Source organism: Drosophila yakuba, chromosome X (genome assembly GCF_016746365.2).
Source record: "Drosophila yakuba strain Tai18E2 chromosome X, Prin_Dyak_Tai18E2_2.1, whole genome shotgun sequence".
Lineage (NCBI taxonomy): Eukaryota > Metazoa > Arthropoda > Insecta > Diptera > Drosophilidae > Drosophila > Drosophila yakuba.
In genome coordinates this window covers 7,783,496-7,806,763 of record NC_052526.2, presented here as the reverse complement: position 1 = coordinate 7,806,763, position 23,268 = coordinate 7,783,496, and the positions used below count along the sequence as shown (strand labels likewise).

General features: G+C 39.0%; 2 protein-coding genes across 7 annotated transcripts in view; one reads left to right on the top strand and one right to left on the bottom strand.

Annotated features, from left to right (window-relative positions):
• LOC6524616 (neuropilin and tolloid-like protein 2) overlaps nucleotides 1–21,526 on the bottom strand; it is a 116,184-nt gene extending 94,658 nt beyond the window's left edge. For 2 of the 6 annotated variants that reach the window (XM_039377610.2, XM_002100437.4), the window contains exons 1-2: nucleotides 13,832–14,263; nucleotides 6,626–6,753 (exon numbers count right to left, since the gene is read on the bottom strand). The gene's annotated coding sequence lies outside the window, so the exon portion shown is untranslated. Of the gene's footprint in view, nucleotides 1–6,625; nucleotides 6,754–13,831; nucleotides 14,264–21,377 lie in introns of those variants that run through there. The other 4 variants (XM_039377612.2, XM_039377614.2, XM_039377615.1 and 1 more) reach the window with 4 other exon arrangements.
• LOC6524614 (leucine-rich repeat extensin-like protein 3) lies at nucleotides 2,042–3,280 on the top strand. Its single transcript, XM_015190292.3, has 2 exons — nucleotides 2,042–2,145; nucleotides 2,239–3,280. Exons 1-2 carry the CDS (start codon nucleotides 2,136–2,138, stop codon nucleotides 3,084–3,086), a joined length of 858 nt encoding a protein of 285 aa, XP_015045778.1. The 5' UTR covers nucleotides 2,042–2,135; the 3' UTR covers nucleotides 3,087–3,280.
• Nucleotides 21,527–23,268: the final 1,742 nt, after the last annotated feature.

The following is a 23,268-nucleotide window of genomic DNA, read 5'->3' as shown; positions in this document are numbered from 1 at the left end:
AGTTTTCATTTTGCTTGAGCAGCTTTTAAGTGAACGCATAACTATTATAGACGCTTCAAAACCAATTTGAAGTTTATGGACGAACAAAAGCGTGGAATAATCGTAAAACCCTGGTAATGATTAAACTCCTTCAAGTTTTGCGCCACTTTCTCGTCTGAAAAGTTTGCTCGACTATCGCCTAAATCACAGGCAACTTTTTAGCCGCAAAGTGATTCATTTATAATCTCGAAGAACTCAACTATTTTGTGCATATCTCCGCATAAACCAACTGGCCAAAGTTCATTCATAATCTGAGATTGTTTCGCCAACTATTCGCATATACTTCTTATGCATAATATAATATATATACATACATATATCTATATAAATATATAAAAGTGTACATAAACACTTTGGCACACTGGCTGGGCAGAAGACGAAGAAAGGCGGATTTATCATAAACTTTGCTGCCTTTTAATATTCACATCACACGCTGCGTATGAGTAATTTTTGCCCAGCAAATGGCCAAGTCGTGTTTGTTGGCGAGGGTGGAGCGAGCAGCTTTACGAGTGCTAAGTGGATGAAACAAAGTGAATTAAATCAATCCAATTGAAGCATAACGATTGAAAGTTTTCGTTCCAATGCGGCCTGTAAAACACTCCACACTTTGAATATAAATTATAAACACAACGCACATCATTTTGCAGCTTCAACAATACCCAACTCAAAAGTTGTACAACAAATGTTGGCAGTCTGAAAAGGGCACCTCCGAAATCCAACAGATGTCGGAATATAAATGCGTGCATAAATATTCGCCATGCGACAACAATTGATTCTGTTTGCTTATGCCGTTTGGAAATATGTATATTCTACACTTTAAATAAATAATTATTTACGATCGCAGTGCACGGGTTCAAGGGGCAGGATTGAATGGTGCTGGCATCGAGGATATCACAGGATACTTTGTGTGCAAAGCTATGACAACAAAGGCCTTATATTAGGAAAAAATGTTAAACAATGTATAAATGAAATGAAATATATATTGAGAATATTTAGTACGAAGTGAAGTTACAAATAGCAGCACCACTTGAATTTATTTGAAGTGAGTTCCTGTTTGTTTGGCCTAGTAAACTTCCCCATCACTGCGTGATTGGTATGGGAATCGCTCATAAATCTTAACTGCAACAACCATATTTAATTACAAAACTTTTGCCAACTGTCCGTCGCTTTTCCCCCCGTTCCCCCCTTCCACCACCACCAGCTGTGCAGGACATGGTGGTGCTTTTTGTTTTTCTGGTTTTTACCATCGCGCTGCAGGAAAGGTGGCTTTTCCGAGGGGCGGAAGTGGCGGCGCGGAGCTTTTCATGGCGTTATTATTACGCATACCCACACACACACATACATACAGCCATACGCCCCCTTAGGCTCTTTGCCATTTTTATCGACTGCCAAATGGCCAACACTTGTCCACTCATCCGCTCTCGGCCACATGGCCACTTGGCCACTTGGCCGCTTGGCCTAACACTTCCGGTCCGGGGCCATAAACCGAAATCTCTTGTTTGCACTGGCCCGGAGTCAAGAAGCAATTGCCAAAAATAAACGAAGAACAAAAAAAGGGGGCCTGGCCTGCGAAATCAGTTAACAGGCAATTTCAACTATTTTACAGATTGCGCACGGAATGGCCAAATGAAGCCGGCCAAATGTCAATGCCATCAGTGTAGGCTTAAATGGAGTTCGAAGATCGCCATTAAATCGAATACTTTTATTTATATATAATGATATATTAAAACACATTATTTAAGCATTTAGGAATATGTGAAATATATATTTGAAGGTAGCAAAGTGCAAACTGCGAAGTAAAAAACATGGCACTTTTAGGTTCGACAAAACATGTTGTTTACATGAACAAAGCACGGAACGTAACATTAAACCCACAAGCATATAGCTATTTTGCCCAATTAGCAGAGTGCCGAGCACCATGGGGGATCATGGACGATGTACCCACTCAACGGATCTCAAGTGGTTGCCCACTACACCGGCAAAGATAAAATCGACAGTGGCGAGCGATATAAAAAGAGCGGCAAGTGCAGCAAACAACATTCGCTAACCAGCAGAGAAGTTGAAACTGCTGTAGCAGAGGCATTATCGAACGCAACATGAGAGTTTGTGGGTAGCACCGATCCTGAATCCTCCACAAAAATAACTCAAGGAGTATCCTATTTTTTTTTTTTTGTTTTTTGTTTGTGTGCTTTCTCCTAGACCACTTGCTGCTGATTGGAATCGGTTTGGTGGCCATCGCCGGCGGTCGTGAGGCTCTGGCACATCCACCCAGGTCCGAGGAGCCACCGTGTACTCCTCCTCCTCCGGATCCGTGTACGACAACAACATGTCCACCACCACCGCCTCCACCACCATGCACAACAACAACATGTCCACCACCACCGCCTCCACCACCATGCACAACAACAACATGTGCACCACCACCGCCACCACCATGCACAACAACAACATGTGCACCACCAGAGCCGCCACCGTGCATAACAACAACATGTCCACCACCACCACCACCACCGTGCACAAGGACACCACCACCACCCCCCTGCACCAGAACACCACCACCACCCCCCTGCACCAGAACACCACCACCACCACCCCCCTGCACCAGAACACCACCACCACCACCACCGTGCACCAGGACACCACCACCACCACCGTGCCACAAACCACCACCACCACCACCACCACCACCACCACCACCGTGCACCAAGACACCACCCTGCACCCCACCGTGCACCACGACTCCACCGTGCACCACAACCCCTTGCCCACCCGCGAGCGGTAATGAGGCTAACAACGGCAACAACAATAATACTGAAGAAAGCATTAAACCGGTTATTGAAGCCAAGGTGCTGATCTCGCGCCACGATTGCCGTGGCCAGGACGATGGTGTGTTCCTCGCCGATGTGCGCCACTGTCGCCGCTACTACGTGTGCAGCCGGCAGAGGTCGAAGCGCCAGAGCTGCCCCACCGGCTTCTGGTTCGATCGCCAGCTGAAGGCCTGCCGCCTGGCCAGTCTGGTCAGCAACTGTGACGCCATGCGCAACTGAGGTGTTTATCTACCTGCCAGTGTGGCCATGCGCACATGCAACGCAAATTGGCTTTTCAGAACTTTCCTTTTTTTTTTCCCCCACTATTTCAAAGAGTATATAGCAAAGCAAGTGTGAATTAATTATAAACTATTCCAAAGCAGTAATGAGAAATATTTGAACGATCATACAATAAATAAGTGAGAGCAATCATATGAGCAATTCCAGTTGAACATTACACAACATTTGGGCACACAACAATGTGACCGTATATGGCCAGCACAGGGTTACTTTGATCAATTCAAAGTTCGAACAGCTGTCGAGCCATTAATTTAGTTTCGAAATCAATCAGAAGGCTTTATTAATATATAGCTAAATATAGAACACGAACGATTAAGCTGTCTGGCCCGCTCTCCAATTGTCATCAATTTGCCCGGCGGCGAAATAGAGAGAACTTTCAATCAGCCGACACAAAAATTGCGAAAAAGCAAAACAAGCTCATAAATTTGTCAACACTTTTGCAGCGACATCGAAGTGGTAGTGCCACAAGGGGTGGGGAGGGGCAGCAGAAAAGTATGCCACAGTTTGGTGCACATCCATATCCGTTTTATAGGCGTCAACTTTTCGGTCGAGCACTGGAAGGACCAACAACAACAACAGCAACAACAACAACAACAACAGCAGCAGCAATAACAGTACGACATTTGTGAGTTAGTGTCTGTGTGGCATTACTATGTCAGGCTATTTATTATATCCTGCCACATACCACCGCCACGCCTGAGCCACCCACTTGGACTGTGGATTGTGGACACCATGGTGGTGGTGGTGGTGGTGGTGGTGGTGTTGGTGCAGGGCATTTGACAGGGCAAAGAATTTATTTGTCGATAAGCATCCTTGATATTTTACGTCGGTGGCTCCCAAGTGGGCCCGGCAAAATCTCGCGGCAATCCACAATTCCCCCGCGCCCAAGTCACTAAATCAGCCAGAGAAAAATAGTCCTTGATGGTTATTCATGGCTTGTTGTAGCTTTTACTTCAGATTGATATACGCTGATGTAAGTCGCGCATTTCTGCGAATGTGAATTGCGCAAATGTCTTCATAAAAGTATGGCTTACAAAAATATGCCAAGCTTTACGCAATTCTACAATACTAGAGACCTTTAACTTTACTTGTTATATTACTCACTAGCAAACACATATTGCATGCAGTTTCGTATTTATAAGATTCTTTCTTGTAATTAGTGCCCGTGTGGCGAGAAGTTAAATATTTCACCAGAACCCATTGTCTTGCCAGCGTTCTTATGCAATGTTACACTTGCCTTTTCCCATGACAATTACGAGTATTTTGCATTTTAATAATCCTCTCGCATTCTTGCTGCTACTTGCATTATTTTTTCTGCCTTTAAAAGCGTATATTCCTCTTCCCTTGTACCTACATATAATATTATAATATTCCTCTTCCCTTGTCCCTATAATATTATTATATTCCTCTTCTCTTGTACCTATAATATTATTATATTCCTCTTCCCTTGTACCTATAATATTATAATATTCCTCTTCCCTTGTCCCTATAATATTATTATATTCCTCTTCTCTTGTACCTATAATATTATTATATTCCTCTTCTCTTGTACCTATAATATTATTATATTCCTCTTCCCTTGTACCTATAATATTATAATATTCCTCTTCTCTTGTACCTATAATATTATTATATTCCTCTTCCCTTGTACCTATAATATTATAATATTCCTCTTCCCTTGTCCCTATAATATTATTATATTCCTCTTCTCTTGTACCTATAATATTATTATATTCCTCTTCCCTTGAACCTACATATAATATTATAATATTCCTCTTCCCTTGTACCTATAATATTATTATATTCCTCTTCCTTTGTACGTATAATATTAGTAATATTTTTGGGTTTCCATTTTGGGGTCAGCAACACAAATCAAAACGCAAAGCGCCGCAGCTGAGGACCACGAGGCGTCGCGTCTGACTTTTATCATATTTCACTGGGGCATTCGACGACCGCCAAAAAATAGAGAAGTAGAAGACCAAGGGCCAAACAAAAAAGTAGGCGACGGGAAAAAATTGGGCAGACGAAATTGAAACAACATGGCAGGACCTCGGCTAAGGATACTTTTTGCCATTACTCGCCAAACGGGCCGTGGCAATAAAATGCCCAAAACTTTAAATGCAAAAATGGGTTTTTGGTTGCGTTGCGTTGCGTTTACACACGTGCATATATCTATGTCACTCTGTGTATATGTATTAAATATCTCCGCGCTTTTTTCTGCCGCAAAGTGGCGCGCGAATTGTTTTTGCCCAGTTGGGCGAATGCGAATGTAACGCATTCGTATTCACGCTCACGCCCACACCACCTCACTCACACACACACACACCCACCCACACACACTCACACACACGCACACGTCCATAGGGACAAACATAGATACGCCGGGTGGCCACACACACACGGATACCACATTGGCATCCTGGCCAAGAAAAATCCAGCAAATTTTCGCCATTTATTCAGATTCGAAAATCGTCAACTGACAAAAGCTGTAAATTGATATTAAAACCAGGATTTCACAAATAAATGAAAGTTACTTGAAAAAGCAGTATAAGCAGTAACCAATACACGAAAGAATAACAAATAGTAACAGACACCAGAGTTAATTTGAAAAAAAAAATTCATGAAGCAAGTATTCCAATGATTTCACTTCTAGTAGAAATTTATAAAATAAAATACAAATGTATTTTAAACAGAAATGGCAATACAAATAAAACAAACATCAAATCAAGTCTAAGTAAATTGTAGATAAATGTGCTCTGTAAATTAAATATGAAATGCAATGAAAAAAATGCAATACTGATACAAGAAACACGAGCAGTAAAATGAAACTATTATATCAACTGAGTGATTTCCATTTTCCAGCATTTATGCCGAGAAAAACTACGGAAGAAAGTAATTTGTATGTAGTTGCATTACTATTCAAAAAATAAAAGAATTTATCACAAATGCGTCAAAAACACTCGCATCAATAGACCTATTTTGCCAATGAGAATCATTTTAATTAGAGAGAGTTGAAATTTATATAAAAAAAATTATATGCCAGCAAATATAGTGAATCAATTGGGAAATAATCAAACAGCAGCCTCTCTTTTCAAAATGAAAAAGAATAGAAAATTACTTAATGCTTTCAATTGAAATACAAATCAAACATAAATCCATTTGATTCACTTAAAACTCCCATTTAGACTAGTTCGCATATGCGAATTCAAAACAATCACATTCGTATTATTATTGTATTTAAATTGTTTGTATTTTTTCCCCAGTAATTGCACATTTTTTTAGATAAATTATTTCAATAATAATTGCACATTAAATGTGAAGCTAACAAGGGCAATTGTTTTGTGGCCGCTTAATTTATGGTTTACAAGCAAACATCAAACACATGGATTCACATTTTTGTGGCTTTAGGCGCTTAATTTTGTTGAATTTTTGCGGATATTTTGCGGCATTAATTAATAAGCAGCATATTTAACACTTACCGCAAAAATCCCGACGACGAACAGCAGGGCGTTTGTTAATCATGCGTCATTTATTTTGTTTTTTATTTCCCAGCCAGTCCTTAGATTTTCGAATTCCGAATCCCGAATGCCAGGCACTTCAGATTGTTCTGCAAATAATTAAGCGGAAAACGTTCATCATTTATTTGTGTGGCGCGAATTAAGACAGATCCTATAGATAAATAAATAAATAGAGACTTCGTGTACAGCTGCCAAATGACTCCTTCAGGCTGGAAAATATTTTTTTCACATTTTTTTTTTTTTCGCCCGGTTTTTTGGCTCTTTTTTCAGCCATTTTTGCTTACGGCTCGTTTGGGGGGTTCATTTTGTAGATTGCGCGTTGAATTTTTAATTGCCCGCGCAACGAAAAATGTTCAAAATTACAACTAAACTTTAAATTAAACTTGAAACTGCACACACAGACACACACAGGCGAATGCCCCCAGGGCGTGGTTACGGGGTAAGGAGTCCTTTTGTGCCAGGATATTTGGGGCCCAAAGTGCCGCGCTTTATAACGAGCTCCGCTTTTTCAATTATTAATTAATATCTCGCAGTGCAAAGCGTCGCAGACACATATGCATACGTAGTTAGAACAGCTGTGCTCAAAATAATGGAGCGGAAAAATAAATACAATTAGAATTGAATTTCAAAGCCAACCAACGTGTAAGCCTCGAGCTTAGAACTTTAAAAAACAAAGTGTTAATAATAATGCAATTTGCGCATGGATAAGTGCTTTAATCTGCAGCTAATGAATGAATGATTTTTTGTAGAAATCATGGCTTCTCTTATTTTTTAGCTGCATAACATTATAGATGGTGGCCAACATTGCCGCGCTGGCATACAGTTACTGTGAAAAGTTCGCCACCAGTGGTAAGTGAAAGTTGGAAAGGAAGTAAAATAGTTTTCGAAGCAATTGAAAAACGCTCAACGGAAGGGAAAAACTTTCTGCAGCTCAGTTCATTTTCCCCCGCTGCAAAAGCAACAACAATTAGGGCAAAAACAGCAACAAACACGTACACAACTTGCACAATTTGCGAATGGGATTTTCAAATATTATTTTATTTTATTTTCCTCCCAAACATACATACAAACACATACATATACATACATACACAGTCGGTGCAGGCAAACGAATTCAATTAAGAGCATTCGCGATCAAGAGGATGACGAAAACTTTCGGCGGCACAAATTTCCAAGAATTTCCACAGTCAGCCGCAAAAGTACACGGTCGGAAATCAAAGTGATAATATTTAAAAGAAAAAATGCAAGAGAGCTGCGTAGTAACATTTCCAAAGCGTTCAATTATGGCACTTAAAAAAGTATGAATGATGTGAATGATACTCAATTCGCACACTTACTTCGATTTTATTCAAATTTTTAATAAAAACACACACATACGAGTATGTGTATGTGTAGCGTAATTGAAATGCCTTTGAATGCAAAACGCACACGTATGTGAAATGCATGCCAAAAAGGTGTTAACTGAAATCAAAAATTCGAAATTCAAAATTCAACAAACAAATGAATAAACGCAATTTATGCAAAAAAGACCCTTTCATGGTAATGAAATCCAGCCAAAGGAAAATCCTCGTGTTTATTTAGGTAGTAAATAAAGCCAAGACTAAACTGAAAGCAATGCATATGAAAAGTGTGAATTCCATCAAAAGCCACATTTAATATTTCCCCAAAAAACTACAAAACTTCAACTACAAACTCTTCAAGTCCCGAATTGGCTTACAAAGTGACAGAGAGACTGTATGTTGGTTGCCAACCTTGACGTCTTTAATGCGCTATGTGCACACACAGATATGCAAGTTTATAGCCAACTGAGAATTCCCCGAGTGCTCTGAAATTCACATCATGTTAAAGCTGATTATCGCTGGCAACAAAAGCAGAAACAACAGCAAAGGTCGGCAAAATCATGTGCATACATACTTACACTTACGGGCAAAAAGCGAAAGTGAAAAATGACTTGGATATTGCACCTTAAAGGCGAGGGCAAAATAGAATAAAAAAAAAATTGAATAAAATAAAATAAAATAGCAGACATATGCAGGCAAGCAACACGAATTCTTTGGCAATTTATTATTAGAAAGAAGCAGACGGCACGAGGCCGATAGAAAGAGATGAGAGAGAGATGGCGAAACGCTTGCAAAACACCAAAGAGCAAAGCAGCGACTGTGGCGGTCGCAGGGCCACGACAGCTGTTTGTGTAGTTGTCGCAACAGCAGCACGCAGCAGCAGCAACAGCAACATGCAGCAACATCAGGCGCAACAGCAGCAGACGCAGCAGCACGCAGCAGCTGGGAAAATTCATAGAAACGACCACTTTGATGCCCCCTTAAAAATATTCAATTTAAAATATTGAAAAATTATTTGCTCACAATTCTGACTGTTTATCAGTAATAATTGTGTTTCTTTAAAGTGTTCATAACATATTCAGTGACATGGCCGAAAGTACTCATTACATTAAGCTATTTAAAATAGAAGCACTTGCCATAATTTAAATGAATTCCTTATTAATCAGCTTCGCCTTGGAGGGAAACATCAAATGCTGCGAGTAATAACCGCATCTGCGCAGCAGACACCTTAATTATATTTATGTTTGCATTAAATGCAAATGACGAGGAACATATCGACCCGCCCGCTACCGCGTAGTCGTCTATAAGATATAAATATTTGCCATGTGTTTTAATATAATATTATTTTAGAGATTGCGTTGATTTGGATGGCATGGGGCACTGGGCTGTCTGGTCACACACGCGCCGACCAATGCCCATATTCTTATATTCTTATATTCTCATATTCTCCTATTCTCAGCTTCTCAGAGTCGCCAAGTCTCAGAGACTTTGAGTCTCAGAGTCTCATAGTCTCTTAGTCGCCGTGTCTCATCTTCGCAGTCCTCGTTGCCTAGTCAATATTTCATTTGGCACTTGAACCAAATTCTTTTAGTTTGCTGCGAAGGTTGACGTCAAAGTCGCCGTCGACGGCGCAGTCCACCTTTAGTAATGGATTTTCATTTGTGTATAGTAGCATCGATTTTGCCCGTCTGTTTATTTTATTTAGTAAATTCGCTAATTTAACCCACAGGCCATGTACACATTTATATACATACATATATATAAACCTGATAAGAACAAAAAGAATAGCACTTTGTTCAAAACGCAAAAGATTAGACACAATTGCAACTATTTCCCGTTGACAATGCAGTCTGGCATTTTCACAGTCGAATTTTCCGCACACAAAGCGCTGCAAATAATGGCCATTTTGCGTAGTGCAAAAAAAACAAGTGCATTTCAATACCGAACATGATATGAAATCATAGAGCGAATATATATTTAGCAAATTTGCCAAAATTAAATGCATTGCTGCCCAGCGGGACAGATGTTGTATTATTTGTCGCACGATTACCTCGGGGAACTCGCTGCCAAAATACTTTAATTGATCATAACTTTTTGGTTATCCAAATAACAGGCTTTTGCTTTTTTAATATGCCATTCCATCTCTATCGTTTTTATAGCTCATATTAATATATTTATAAAATATAAATAAAAGCTCAAACTTTTTGTAGTTTTTAGAGAGCAAGTAAATGTAGGTAAGCTTAAATTACTTATACTATATTTCGCTCTTGACACTCTAAGCTTTTCCTCTGATACCGAATACCAAGTCAGAACGACATTGAGAATGTTTTTGTATACCATTGTTTTTCATTTCCTGAAACATTCACTTAAGATCTGAAGGCATAACCGCAATCAGGTCATATAGCCGACAGCTCCCATGACAATGTGCAGATACACACAACATTTACCTATATACATTTATATATATTGTATATATACACGAGATTTTTCACTTTACATCTTTGGCTTTGTTGTGGCCCAAATTTCTGCAGTGGCTGCAGCGTAAAAAAAAAAAATAAATAAATAAGATATATACACAAAAGATAAGAAATATGCCAACGAAACCGCTGTAAAGTGGTTAAGAAAATTTTGTGAAAGATCTATTCTGTGCAGGACAGCAGTTTAAATGCATCATTATAAATAAAAAATGCGAAAAAAAATAATCGAATAAATTACTGCCAACGAGTAGAAGCCAAAAAGTGAAAGAAGTACTTTATCTGGCCATCTCTTTCATTGTGGAAATGGCCATGTTGGTTTTCCATTTTCATGGCATTTTGCATTTCGCTACTGGCTTTTTTTTTCTTCGTTTTTTATTTTCTTATATTTTGGTCAGTTTTCTTTTTCTCCCTTTTTTTTTTTGCTGCTGTAATGAAAGCGATTACAAGCCGACAGCAAAGCAGACGATAATCAGGAGGAAAAGCGGGTTGGCTTGTGGAAAAGCCATTTCCTTTTGCCTCTCCACCATCCGCCCCTTTGTAAAGTTGTCGGGCAAATTTATGACATTTATTGAAATCGTTTTTCTTTTGGCTTTTCCAGCAGCCCGAAAAAAAAAAAACAAAAAAAAATGCCCATACCCATAGCCATTTCCAGAGTTTTCTGCTCTTTTTCCGTTCTGATTAGTTGTTTGCCATTGCGTTTTCCATTCACCCGAGTCCGAATCCGAAACCGAGTCCAGCTGCAATTAGTTTCACATTCCACGGGAAATCGCTGGGAAAATTCCGGACAATGCAAAAAGGCTTTGGGAGCACTTTGCCACGGCCAAAAATAATGCGGCAAAGAAATGAAAATACTACGGAGACACACAAATAATAAATAAGAAGAAATCCCAGCAAATGAGAGGACCTGTTGCTCTGGACACAAAAGAAAATGGGCATTCGGTCGGTGGGTCAAAGGAGGCGGAAGGCAGTTAAGCTAACCGAAAGCGGGAAAATCGCAAAAGGAAGTTTGGGCTTAGCAACATAAACTTTTGGCTTCATTTTATTGAAATAAATGGGTCCAAAAATTGAAAAAATTTAATCTCAGCAAATCTGCAGGGAGATAAAACTAAATGGAGCCAAATGTGGGAAAACTAGAAGGGCAATTACAATCAGGCCGAGAAAATAAAAATGACTGAATAAACAATTAATTACATTAAGAAAATAAGGAGTACTAATAAATATGGCCAATAAATATTGATTTGTAGTAGTTAAATTCTGGGTAATATGTTCTTAAATCAATAAAGTATAAATATTATGATTTACGATTTTGTTAGGAGTAACCACTTTAGTTTAGAGCTTAAAATGCCAAAATAATCCTTTTCCATATTTTATCAGATGGTCAACATGCCATTAATTACCATCGGAGTTTCGCAAAAAAGAAAACCCTTGTGAAAAAAAAAGTTTACCACAACAATTTTGTTTGCCTCGCCCAAATTTATGAGGGCAACATGCTGAAAAAATTTAAGAAAACCAAAATGGGAGCAGCCAAAACTGAACGGAATGAACTGAATGGAAAACGGAAAATGGAAAATGGAAAATGAGAAGCTGAACTAAGAAATCGACGAGGGCGCGGAAAGTGCGTGTATGCGATAGCCTTGAGCCACATATGTGGGAATGGGATGTAGAAGCTCTTCTAGAGCAGACGAGATGAACATAATGCAAAAGTTTGTCGGCCACCAATAGAGAGAGATGGCTGCACGGCGCACGAAAGAGATGGGGCTATTGGATGTCTAGTGAATTCAATGAGATGGCGACAGAATAGAGAAAACACAGGGAAATCACGTTAAAGGGTAATTAAACCCACACAGATACCCTTTAAACAAATTAATTTATTCAATATATTCCATGCTATAAATTATTCATTTTGTTCATTTTTCGACATCCCAAATAATTGTTATCATTTGTGTGGCATAACATCTTTGTTTAGCTTTATAGCTTAGTTCATCAATTCCTAACCCAAACACTGTGTAGCTGCGAGGGTATTTAAAGAAAAGCCGAGGAAAAACCTTCGTCAAAGTTGCCGCCATCGAGATTGTTGTAGTTGTAGTTGTAGCTGGGAAAATCTTTTTCAATAACAGCAGCAGCAACAACAACAACACAAAACACCCATTACGCATATGTAATAATTTTCATTTTTTCCGAATTTTCCCCTGCTTTTTTTTTTGTGTTTCTTTCTCTTCGTGTGATCACAGCTGTGCCGGACAAGGAAAAGCGGGAAAAACGGAAGGGAAAATTTGAGATTGAGAGGGTGAGAGGGTGAGAGAAGGGGATAGCCTGATGGCAGACGTTTAATTTTTGCTCTTGTTTTTGTTGCTGTCTTTTATTAATGAATTTCTCTCATTTCATTTATCCCCAATTCTCTATAGCCTCTGTCCGCTTCTTGTCGTCGGTTTTTAATACAATTTTCCCTCTTCTTCCACTCGTTCCGCTCATGTTTTTTTACTATTTGGGCTATGTCTAAAAATATGTCCGCCAATTCGCTAAGTGGCCCCAAACTTATCTATACGGGATACACAGAAAATACGGCCGAAGTTTCCAAACGAATGCGACAGAATAGTTTAAATTAAACATTCATTTGAAATGACCCAACACATTGCCTATATGTGAATAATAAATAACAAAAAAATGTTCAGTAAAATCGAAAGCCTTTTAATATGTTTCAAAATGTTCAATCGCAAATATATTCCATACAAAACTCTTAAGCACATTAACAATAAATAATATAAGTAAATATTTTCCGAGAAGCACAAACCCTACAAACTGGAGAAAACAAAGATTTAATAAGCACTTACTATGAAATTACAAGAGATTATTTTTAATTGCTTCAGAATCCGCATAATGGACACCTTATGTTCAAAGGAATTTATCAAGCACCCATCCACTTTTTCCCTTTTCTATTCCAAATCGGCTTTTGGCTAAAACAGAGAAAACTTTTACAAATTCAAGCTAAAAGAGACTAATATCACCCTTGGTTCATCGAAGGTTGATTTATGCAAATTTTATTCAGCTATCGCCGCCGTAATGCCTTGATTTGATTAATATATTCGCAAACATATTCATTGCCTATTGTGCTTTATACACGTATTTTTTTATTATACATTGTATTTTTAATACAAATTGCTGTCCTTTGCAACTTAATATTGTCACTAGCGCACTAATTAATTGGTCAATATCGGCAAATAGATTTGTTATTTTATGAAAACGCGGAAATACAATTTGTTTACATTGCAAAGCTGCTACCTAATATACATATAAATGTATTCCTGCATATGCTTAATTTAAATATATATATATATTGGTGTATATATTACTATTTGTGTGTTGTCTCCTTTGGCTGCGTTGCAAAATGTTGTTTTTATTTGTTTTTGTTGCCGCTGCGCTTTGCGAATTTCTCAATTTTTGGCGCGCATTTTTCAAGCCGGCAAGCTTTCCACACACACACTTGCACACTTTTTTCCACACTTGCACTGTGACACAAAAAATCAAACAAAAAAAAATGGGTATTTCTTTTGAGCAAAACCAAAATCCTAAGATTTCAAAATCGTTTCTCCGTGGCTGTTTCTATTAGCCGCAAATCGCGATGTTTTTGGTAGTGAAAATTCGTTGGTAACGAATGTGCTGCCACCGGATAAAAGCGAACCGCGCCGCGTGTCCGTACGCGTGGCCAACTCGACGTAGACTGGGCGTATACGTAATGCCGGAATTTGTGGCTCTGCTGCATCGAGTCTGCCGCTCGACTGTTGCCGCTGCCACGGCGGATGCTGCCACTGCCACTGCCACTGCTGCTGCTGCTGTCCCGCCAGTGCTGCCCACTCAGCTGGCTTTCCCGACAACTCTGGCTAGTTTTTCCGCTAGTTTACTGCTGCTAAGCGCAACCATCTTATTCTCTTCAATCAGTCAAAGAGGATCGTATTTGTATGGTTAATTTATTATATATCCGCTATTCACTATATTCACTACTAGTTCTTTTTTCATTTTTAAAATTCATTTGGTAATAATAAAATTGTACAAAATGTATGCCTATTTATCATCTTTCATACCAAATCTTTTCATTCATCATCTCATTTTCAATCATCTGATTAGCACATAAAACATGAAAAATTCCAAAAATTTTTCTTAATTTTCTATGTTTTAAAATTGTTTACCTAAAAACTGATTTTGGAAATTTTAAGCTTCATATTTTTCCGCTCTGTTTGCTAATACAAAGTTTGTGAAAGTAAAGCCAGTTAAAGGATTTACTTTTCTTTCAAAACCTTCTTGTACATCAGGAACCACAGAATAAACTAGTTTTGAAAAAACTATCCTCAGAGATCTCAAAGTCGGAAGTCGTAGAATCTTCTAACTTATTTAATTTTTGTTTCCTTCCAATATTGTAGTATTATTTATGAGGGATCTAAGCTGTTTGTTTATTCTAATCAACTTTTCAATTTTTCCCTTAACATTCATGTTTTCTTGCTTCTCAGCAAGAATACAGATTATTGAATAATTTTTCAATTGATAATTGGGAAACGTTTCCGACGAATGTTCGATATCCAGTTGCATTTGCTGACATCAACATATGTACATATATTATTGGCCTACTTCCAAGCACATTTTAATATCTTAATTTTGATGGGTGTAAAATATTGATAGTTATTTTACAGAAACTAATTTTATAGTTTTTACCAAAAGGCCAGACTTTGATGAAAATATAAGGGTAGAACGAGGTAAATGAAATGGTAAGCAATAATAAAATAATTATTTTCAGCTTTTTTCCCCCCAAACATTTGGCATCACTGGCGATGCTCCACAGGCACTCGAAGTCGAGTGAGTGGGAATACGAGGCGATTGCCGAGGGCAGCCGAAGTGGGTTCGTGTGTGGCCTGAGTTTCACTCGGAACGGGTGCGAGTGAGACGGATGAGTGGGACTTTTGAGTGAGTTGTAGGTTTTTACTCATTTCCGCTGGCACTTCCGTTCCGTCGTCGTCCTGGGCCAAGGAAGTTGTAGCCACGCTGACAAGGACAACAAAGACTGTCTTCATTTTTTGTTCGGCTTCTTCGCAAAAATATTTTATTTTATTTGCTCTGGTTATATTTTGCTTTCTTAACATTTTTGTTGTTATTCTCTCTTTTATTTTTCTGTTCTGATTTTTTTTTTCACTTTTTTTTTTTTGTTTTTTTGGTTAAATGTCAAATGACATTCCTGGATCACAGACTGTGCAAACTGTTGTGAATGTGGTTTTCTTGAAGCCTCAAGCGTTATGATGTTTCTTTTGCGATTCGTTTGCATACATTCAAAACAAAATGTGTGGCAAAAAAGCGACTTTTGCGGTCTCTCAAAAACTACATTCAATTCATTAATACATTTTTCAATAACTTGAGATACCGCAAAATACGAAAAGTTTCTCTCCAGACAGTTTTAATTGCCTTTATATTAGTTTTCGAAGCGTTGCCCTGACAGAGCAGCGCTTTAAACACCTTAAATAAATAGAAAACACCGCTCATTTAATACGCTTACAAATTGAATAGCTACAAAATCGCCAAAATAATGTAAGCTTTGAAGGCAAAACTAGTATGGCAAACCATCAGCTGTGGACTTGAAATCGATGTAATTACATTAATAGCCAATTAACCCCATGCAAAGAGTATCTTTTGAGTCTGGCAGCTTGAAATTCCAGCGTAAAAAAGTGTTGCCTGCGAAGCAAAGGGACAAAAAGCAGTGCCATGGCTGCGTTTTTGCATCAGGATCTAGGGGCTAAGGAGCAAGGAGAAAGGAGAAAGCAGAGAGGAGAAAGCAGGACCTAGGACAACTGAGACCAAAAGCCGCATTGTGCCAGGCCACAGTATATGGGCAGGTTGGATGGAAGGGGTGGAAGGGGTGGAAGGGGTGGTATGGGGCAGGATGAGCAGAGCAGGATGGAGGGGGCGCGGGGTCGAGACGTTCCTTTGCTTCAATTTGCTGTTCTATTTTGCTATTTTGCCGCTTCCACAGGCCACAGGGCAGCAACAACAACAACGGCGAAAGGCGGTCAAAGGTTGCCAGAGTTACAACCAAATGAGTAAGATGCGAACAAGAAGAGGCGAACAAGAGTAGCACCCACCCACACCCACACACACACACCCACACAAATACACACACACACAGACATGCACACAGAGAGAACGAGAAGTACAACAATGCCGGCAGCAGCTGCCTGTTGCCTCAGTAAAGAATAATTTGGCCGAGTATTTGCCACCCACTCAGGCCGACTTCTGTGCGTTATTATTTGCCTTTCGAATGCAATGTGTGTAATGCCTTCGAGTGTGATTAGCAGCAAATGTACGAGTCATGACCGTAATAACACGCATATATGTATGCGAAAAGGTCCCAGACATCCAGGCAACCGGGCAACCCAAAGGACATTGCAAACGAATGCTAAAGAATGTTAGTTTTGTCGCTTGGTACTGGCGCAAAATTTATTCGCAATCAACGCTATTAAGTGTCAATCGAGCAATGCAATTATTAATCAGCCGTCTCCAAGGATCTAAGGACACTGGCTGTTGCAAATGCAAAAGCCAATGCAACTACAAACTCGAAAGACATTAATTACATAATCAACGAGTTGGGGGCCATCGTTATGCCAGCTCAATCCAATGATGAATTCAAGTGTACGACTATATCTCGGTCCAGTGCAATTGGCCGTAATTGTGGGTGTGTCTGCAAACATATCCATGGCGATGATTTGCCCAGATTCCAAGAATGTATTTATGGATAGCTAACTATGTGAGGCTACTATGGTTTGCATATTCTTCGTTTTAATATTTGCACTCAAATGTTTGTTCATTAAATTTCGCCACAAGCCAGAGATTTAGCTAAATTTATGGCACTGTTTTTGCCTTTTAAATGAATTATGCACATTATGCGCTTAACAAATCGAAAGATCAATTAGTTCATTGTCCATGTATACGATAATCTTGAATGTGAATAGAGCTATGGGTAATAAATGTGACAAAATAGTCACACGAAGTTCCGATAAACGCATTATTGTGGCTTATTTATACACAATTTACAAACAAATTAATTCTTGTGCAATTCAATTATGCAAAGAAAGCTTAATAATTCCGCATTTAACTGATTCCCCTGCTGCATGCATTTTTCTATGGATTTGTAATTCAATTGTTGACATTGTAGATGTCACTTGATGTATCAATGTCAATCGCTGTCACTAAGTTTTCTTTAAGCACTTAAGTACTTAAGTCCAAAGTCCACAAACCGATTGAATCCACGGGCTTCAATCGCAGCTAGACAAACAAATAAGCAAGCAAACAAACAAACAAACAAACAAACGAAAATTTGCAACGATTTGGTCTGCGAAAGTTTTTCTTCCATAAAAGGGAAATTGTCTTGGGGCTATGAGCGAGAAAGTTTCCAATTGCATGGAGCCAACCGAATTCAGAATGCATAATTAAAATTATATTTTTGATAATTGGTAAACTCGACTCAGTCTATCTATGCAAAAGTTTGTCGTAATGAAAAAGGGAAAAACGAATAACGAAAGCCGCAAATGCCGAAAATGCCTAAAAGGACAATACTGCCTACACACAAATACATTAAAAACACACACTTACACACCCACACTTACACACACCTTAGCACTTTCAGGACAATGACTGCTTTACTGAGAGCTGGTACGCTGGATGCAATGGGCACCTGTCGATGGCGATTCAGGAATTCGGGATACAAGTACACTTGAAAAAAATGCGCATCAAAAAAGGTAAGCTCTTGTAAATTTTAAAAATTATAAAAACTTAGCAGAGTTAAACTAATGCTCCTTATTTGTAATACTGAGCTAATAATAATGTAAGCTTTTAAGTAGTTAATTGATTAATTCTGCGCCTTTTTTTCTATTTCAAAGGTTCTGGATATATTTTAAATATTGCCTGTTTCAAGTACTTTGCATATTCAACTTTTGTAACTATATTTTCGCGCAGTGCACTGAACGGCTGGTGAACCGCGCAGCCACATGGCCAGCGGCCTATTAAAGAAACAATGCCAGCGCTCGTCCTGAATTTCCCATTTCTCACTTGACTTGCCGCCACGCCCCTAATGCAACCCCGCCCCCGCCCACTGCTGACCATTTACCGCCGGCTGGCTGGCATATTGCAAATGAACTCGACAACTATTAAACACCTGAAAACGCTGTTGCTGTTGCACGGCAGCAATTGTAAAAAAAATATACAAAATGTCCAACAGCCAAACGAATTGCAGCTACAATAACAGCAGCAACAGCAGCGATAACACAGCCATCAGAGGCACTGGAAAAAAAACAAGAGCAGCATTCGCAGCAGCAAAAAGCCACTAGATTAATGAAAATAAACCAGCAAATCAAACAAGTAGATGCTGCAGCAATGCAACATCAGTGTCACTTTTAAAACTCAAGCTAAATCAGGCTTTAAGTTTTGTGCTGCAAAGCGAGAGGCATTCGATTAAAGCAATCAAAAATATACACCAAATATATATTTAAATAGAAGAAATGCAGCAAATTTGTTGAATGTGGAAAATCGTAGAAGTCAGACGTACGTTTAATCTTGTGGCAGCAGCAGCAGCAGCTGCAACCTCAGCAATCTCGCTCTAAACAAAAGAAGCCAGAGCAGCAACAGTTGCAACATTGCTGCCACAAGCAACATCACATGCTCCAGCAGCAAAAGCCGCAACTGCAAGTGCGAGTGTAACTGCAACTGAAATTGCAAGTGCAAGTGCAACAGCAGCAACCATAACAAAGTTAATGGCAGCAAAAGCAAAGGCAATAACAACTTGAAACGGCAGCAACAACTGGCAGCAACAGACACATTTTGGGGCAGCAAAAATTGCAGAAAATTGAAAAATTCATAACGACCAAGAGCTGTGAATATAAAAAAAAAAATAAAATAAAGGGACGTAACCATTTAAGCCAGTGACCAAAACCAAACCAAAACCAGAACCCAAAAGCAACAGACAACAGAAAACAAGCAACAGACAACAGAAAACAAGCAACAGAGAGCGGAGAACACTGGACAACACGGTGTTTGGAACCGCAGCGGCAGCAACAGCAGGTGGCATAAAACATGTCTGCCAAAAGTGTGCTCAGCGGCAAGGACTTGCCATGTGTCCTTGTGCCATGTGTCCTGCGTTCGGTGGGTTAAGGGGTTTCGCTGGTTTGGTGGGCGGCAGGAGGGTTAAACGGCTGGCGAGCAGCGACAAAAGCGAAATGAAGCGACTTACAAAGGGCTTACACACCGCGCAGCCAACATGAGCAGGTAAGCCAAAATCGTAACAAAAAGTAACCGGAAATGCAAACAAACAAAAACACAAATATAAATATATATATATACAATATTATATAGAGCAGATGGAAAATTGTAAACAATAAAGAGAAAGAGAAAGAGAGTGGCGGCGAGAAAGAAAAGTTGTTTTACAGGGGATTTGGCAAAACGAAAAGCAGGATTAGCAATGCGAATAGCATAAAAATGGTAATTTTTCATGCACATTTCAAATTTATGAACACAACTGCAACATCTGCTTAAATCTGTTTTGTTATGTATTTCGCTTTTGAGCAACTTTATCATTATGTCATGGCAATTTTGCATCCGCTTATGTGGCGTTAACATGATCAACAAATCACCAAAAATAAAAAAACAAAAAAAAAACCAAACTCACAGGCACTCTCGATTTCCCAATTAATATTTTCGAAAGCGTTTCAGAGCGGAAACTGCGTACTAGAACCTCTTTTTTTTTAGCTACGAACTTGAAACTATTCCGACCGGCAATAAATCTAATTGCCAAATGCCAGCAAAATTTCGCAAAAGCCAAGGGAAAATATCAACTGAAATGAAATAAATAAACTGAACAAATCTCACCTGTGGTTTCGTGTGTTTGCGTCTCCTGCAGATGCTACACAAAATGCTACCAACTACCAACATTTTCTTCACCACCTAAAGTGTTGTTTTTCAAAAGGAAGAATACCCAAAACCGGGTACATAATACATACAACAAATTCTAAACAAGAAATGTGTCAGAATGGTGCTACAAACCATTGAGTTTCCTTTATGTTGCTTTATTTAATAATTCATAGTAGTATTTCACTATTTCATGTATATAATGATGAATGAATTAATTCACTTTTTCATGTATATAATGATGAATGAATTAATTCACTATTTCATGTATATAATGATGAATGAATTAATTCACTATTTCATGTATATAATGATGAATGAATTAATTCACTATTTCATGTATATAATGATGAATCAATCAATTTGAATGTGCAAAAAGAAAATGAAGACAATTCGAAATTAATACTTCATATCGTAAAGTATACGGTAGCTGATTTGTACTTCTCGTTTAGGTTTAAGCTGGGCATCGGGCAGTGTATGCCCGCGACGGGGCAGGATTACAGGGTATTGGGAAAACAAACCGAAAGTAACTGAGGAGGAAACGTGTAGCGGACAATCCAAGCAACCGCATCGGTCGACAACGACAACGACAACGAACCTGCTCAGACATCAGACATCAGACTTCAGACGCAGTGTCAACAATGTCTGACGAATTGTCGCAAAACCGCAAAATGCGGTGCTCGTTGTTGTCGCTGGTAATGTGAACGAGCAGCAAGGACGAACAGGATGTGCAAAGACAAGTGCCCAAAAAGGGATGAGAAACACTCATTTATGTCTCGTAAACACCCGGGTGTCTGGTAGACACTCGAGTGCCTGTGGTAACATAATTACTCAAAATGGAAAAATAGATTATGTGCAAAATCTGTAGATAGTCTCCTTTTTTAGCATTATTTTTACAGAAATTTAAACAACACGAAATAGACATTTCTTTTTTATATATTATATTATTAGCTTTGTACTCACCCCTTTTCTCAATCTCTTTCCACGTCACAGCTGACAGCTGGTTGTCGCTCCTGGAAAATAGCTGGCTCGGGCACTTTCTCCAGTAGGTCGAAATCACATTATTGGTATCCTCTGCTGCCACTTAAAATCACTGCACCACTCACTCACATTTAGTATTTTTTATTTGAAAAACATCGAAAAAGTGGTTTGCTTACGTAGGACTTTTGAGAAGCGCAGAGGAGGGCACTAATATTTTGGTATTATTTAGTATTATTTGGTATTAAGTATTTAGTATTATTTAGTATTTCGTATTATTTAGTATTTAGAACTTAGTATTATTTAGTATTTAGTACCTAGTATTTTTTAGTATTTAGTATTAATCATTATTTTCTTTTCTAATACTTTTCTTAATACTTTCAGCATTCTTACGTATATTATATATAGCGGTTCAAAAGGCCTATAAATTAAAAAAAAGCTTGACCGGATTCACTTTGTTAAAAGTATACTTTTTTGGAAAAAAATGCATCCACATATACTTATTTCCCTGAGGTATTATATATTGCTGAGACACCCGGTGTTAAGCGGGTGCACTTAGAGTGCCGGTGGCTTGCTGCAGTTCTGCACAACGGAACTTGCCACAGGATTGTGTGCGGACAATTTGCGGGCGAGAAATTTGTACGCTTTTTTTCGGCGATATTTTATTGTTATCATTTCTATGTACGCATCGCCGGCCAGCGACAATAAAGCATGCATTTTCCGACGCCGGATATGCTGCGCTGAGAAATTTGTCAACGAGCTGAAGGCCAGCGAGCACTTGACCACTTGACCAGTTCAACACTTGACTATACTCCACTCACCAGTCACCATTGTTGGCCACATGCTGATCCAAGCTGCTTCAATTCTTCTGTAGCTCTTCGTCTTTCGTCGCGCGATCTCAGTGTGCAGAAACTGTAGCATACTTTTTGGGGCAGCTGAGTAAAAGGAACATTTTTTTGCATTGAGTGCATAAAAATGTGAATATGCATGTGCAAAAACAAGAAACAAAACATTAATAAGCACAAATCCTTACCGCTTTCGTCACTTGCAGGCAATCTTGTTTCAATTTCCGTTGGAAAACACACGAAGATGACCCTTTGCAGGTGCGGTTTGCTGCCAATTCAGCGTTAATTGCTGGCCACTCACTTCCGCCCGTCCCCGGGGTTTTTCCCCTGCTTGATTCACTTTATGCCCATTTTGTGTGAACTTTGCACCGCATAAGCTGGTCAGGGGAATGGTAAAGGAAAAGAAGGAATTGGCCGAACAAGCGAACAACCGAGCAAATGCAATTGTCATTCAATCATTCACTTCCTACCCCGATAGGCGTTGCGGTTTGATTGTTTGTTTCGCTCTCACTCACTCACTCACTCGGTGATGGGGGGCGGTTTTTCACCACCACGCCCCCCGGCGTTTTTCCGCCCACAGGCTTTTCATGCTTTTGCGGCTACTCAAGCGGATTTTTGCAAGCGTTGAAAATTTATGCAGAAATATTTTAATTGAATTGTCACCGCGATTTTATTGTTGCCGCCGCGCGTTGCCATTTGATGTGTTTTTTGTCGTCCTTCCTGCTGCACTCAAAAACAAATTTAAAAAACAGAAATAGAAACAGTCTACGCTTGTAAATTTGAAATGTGTTTCGTAATTTTGAGAGTTATTTTACAATGCTTACTTATTTCACAATAATTTCAGTAACGGTAAAGTTAGAAGCAAGTTTTCATTACACATTCCAGCACATATGAATGTTATCATGCTGAATTCTATTTTGTTTTGCCCAGTGTAATCGTCATTTGTTGTTGCCACACCGACACAGCCATGTTGTTAACCACTTTGTGTGAGTACTTTGCTCATTTCGCTCATTTCATTATTTTGTAAGCTT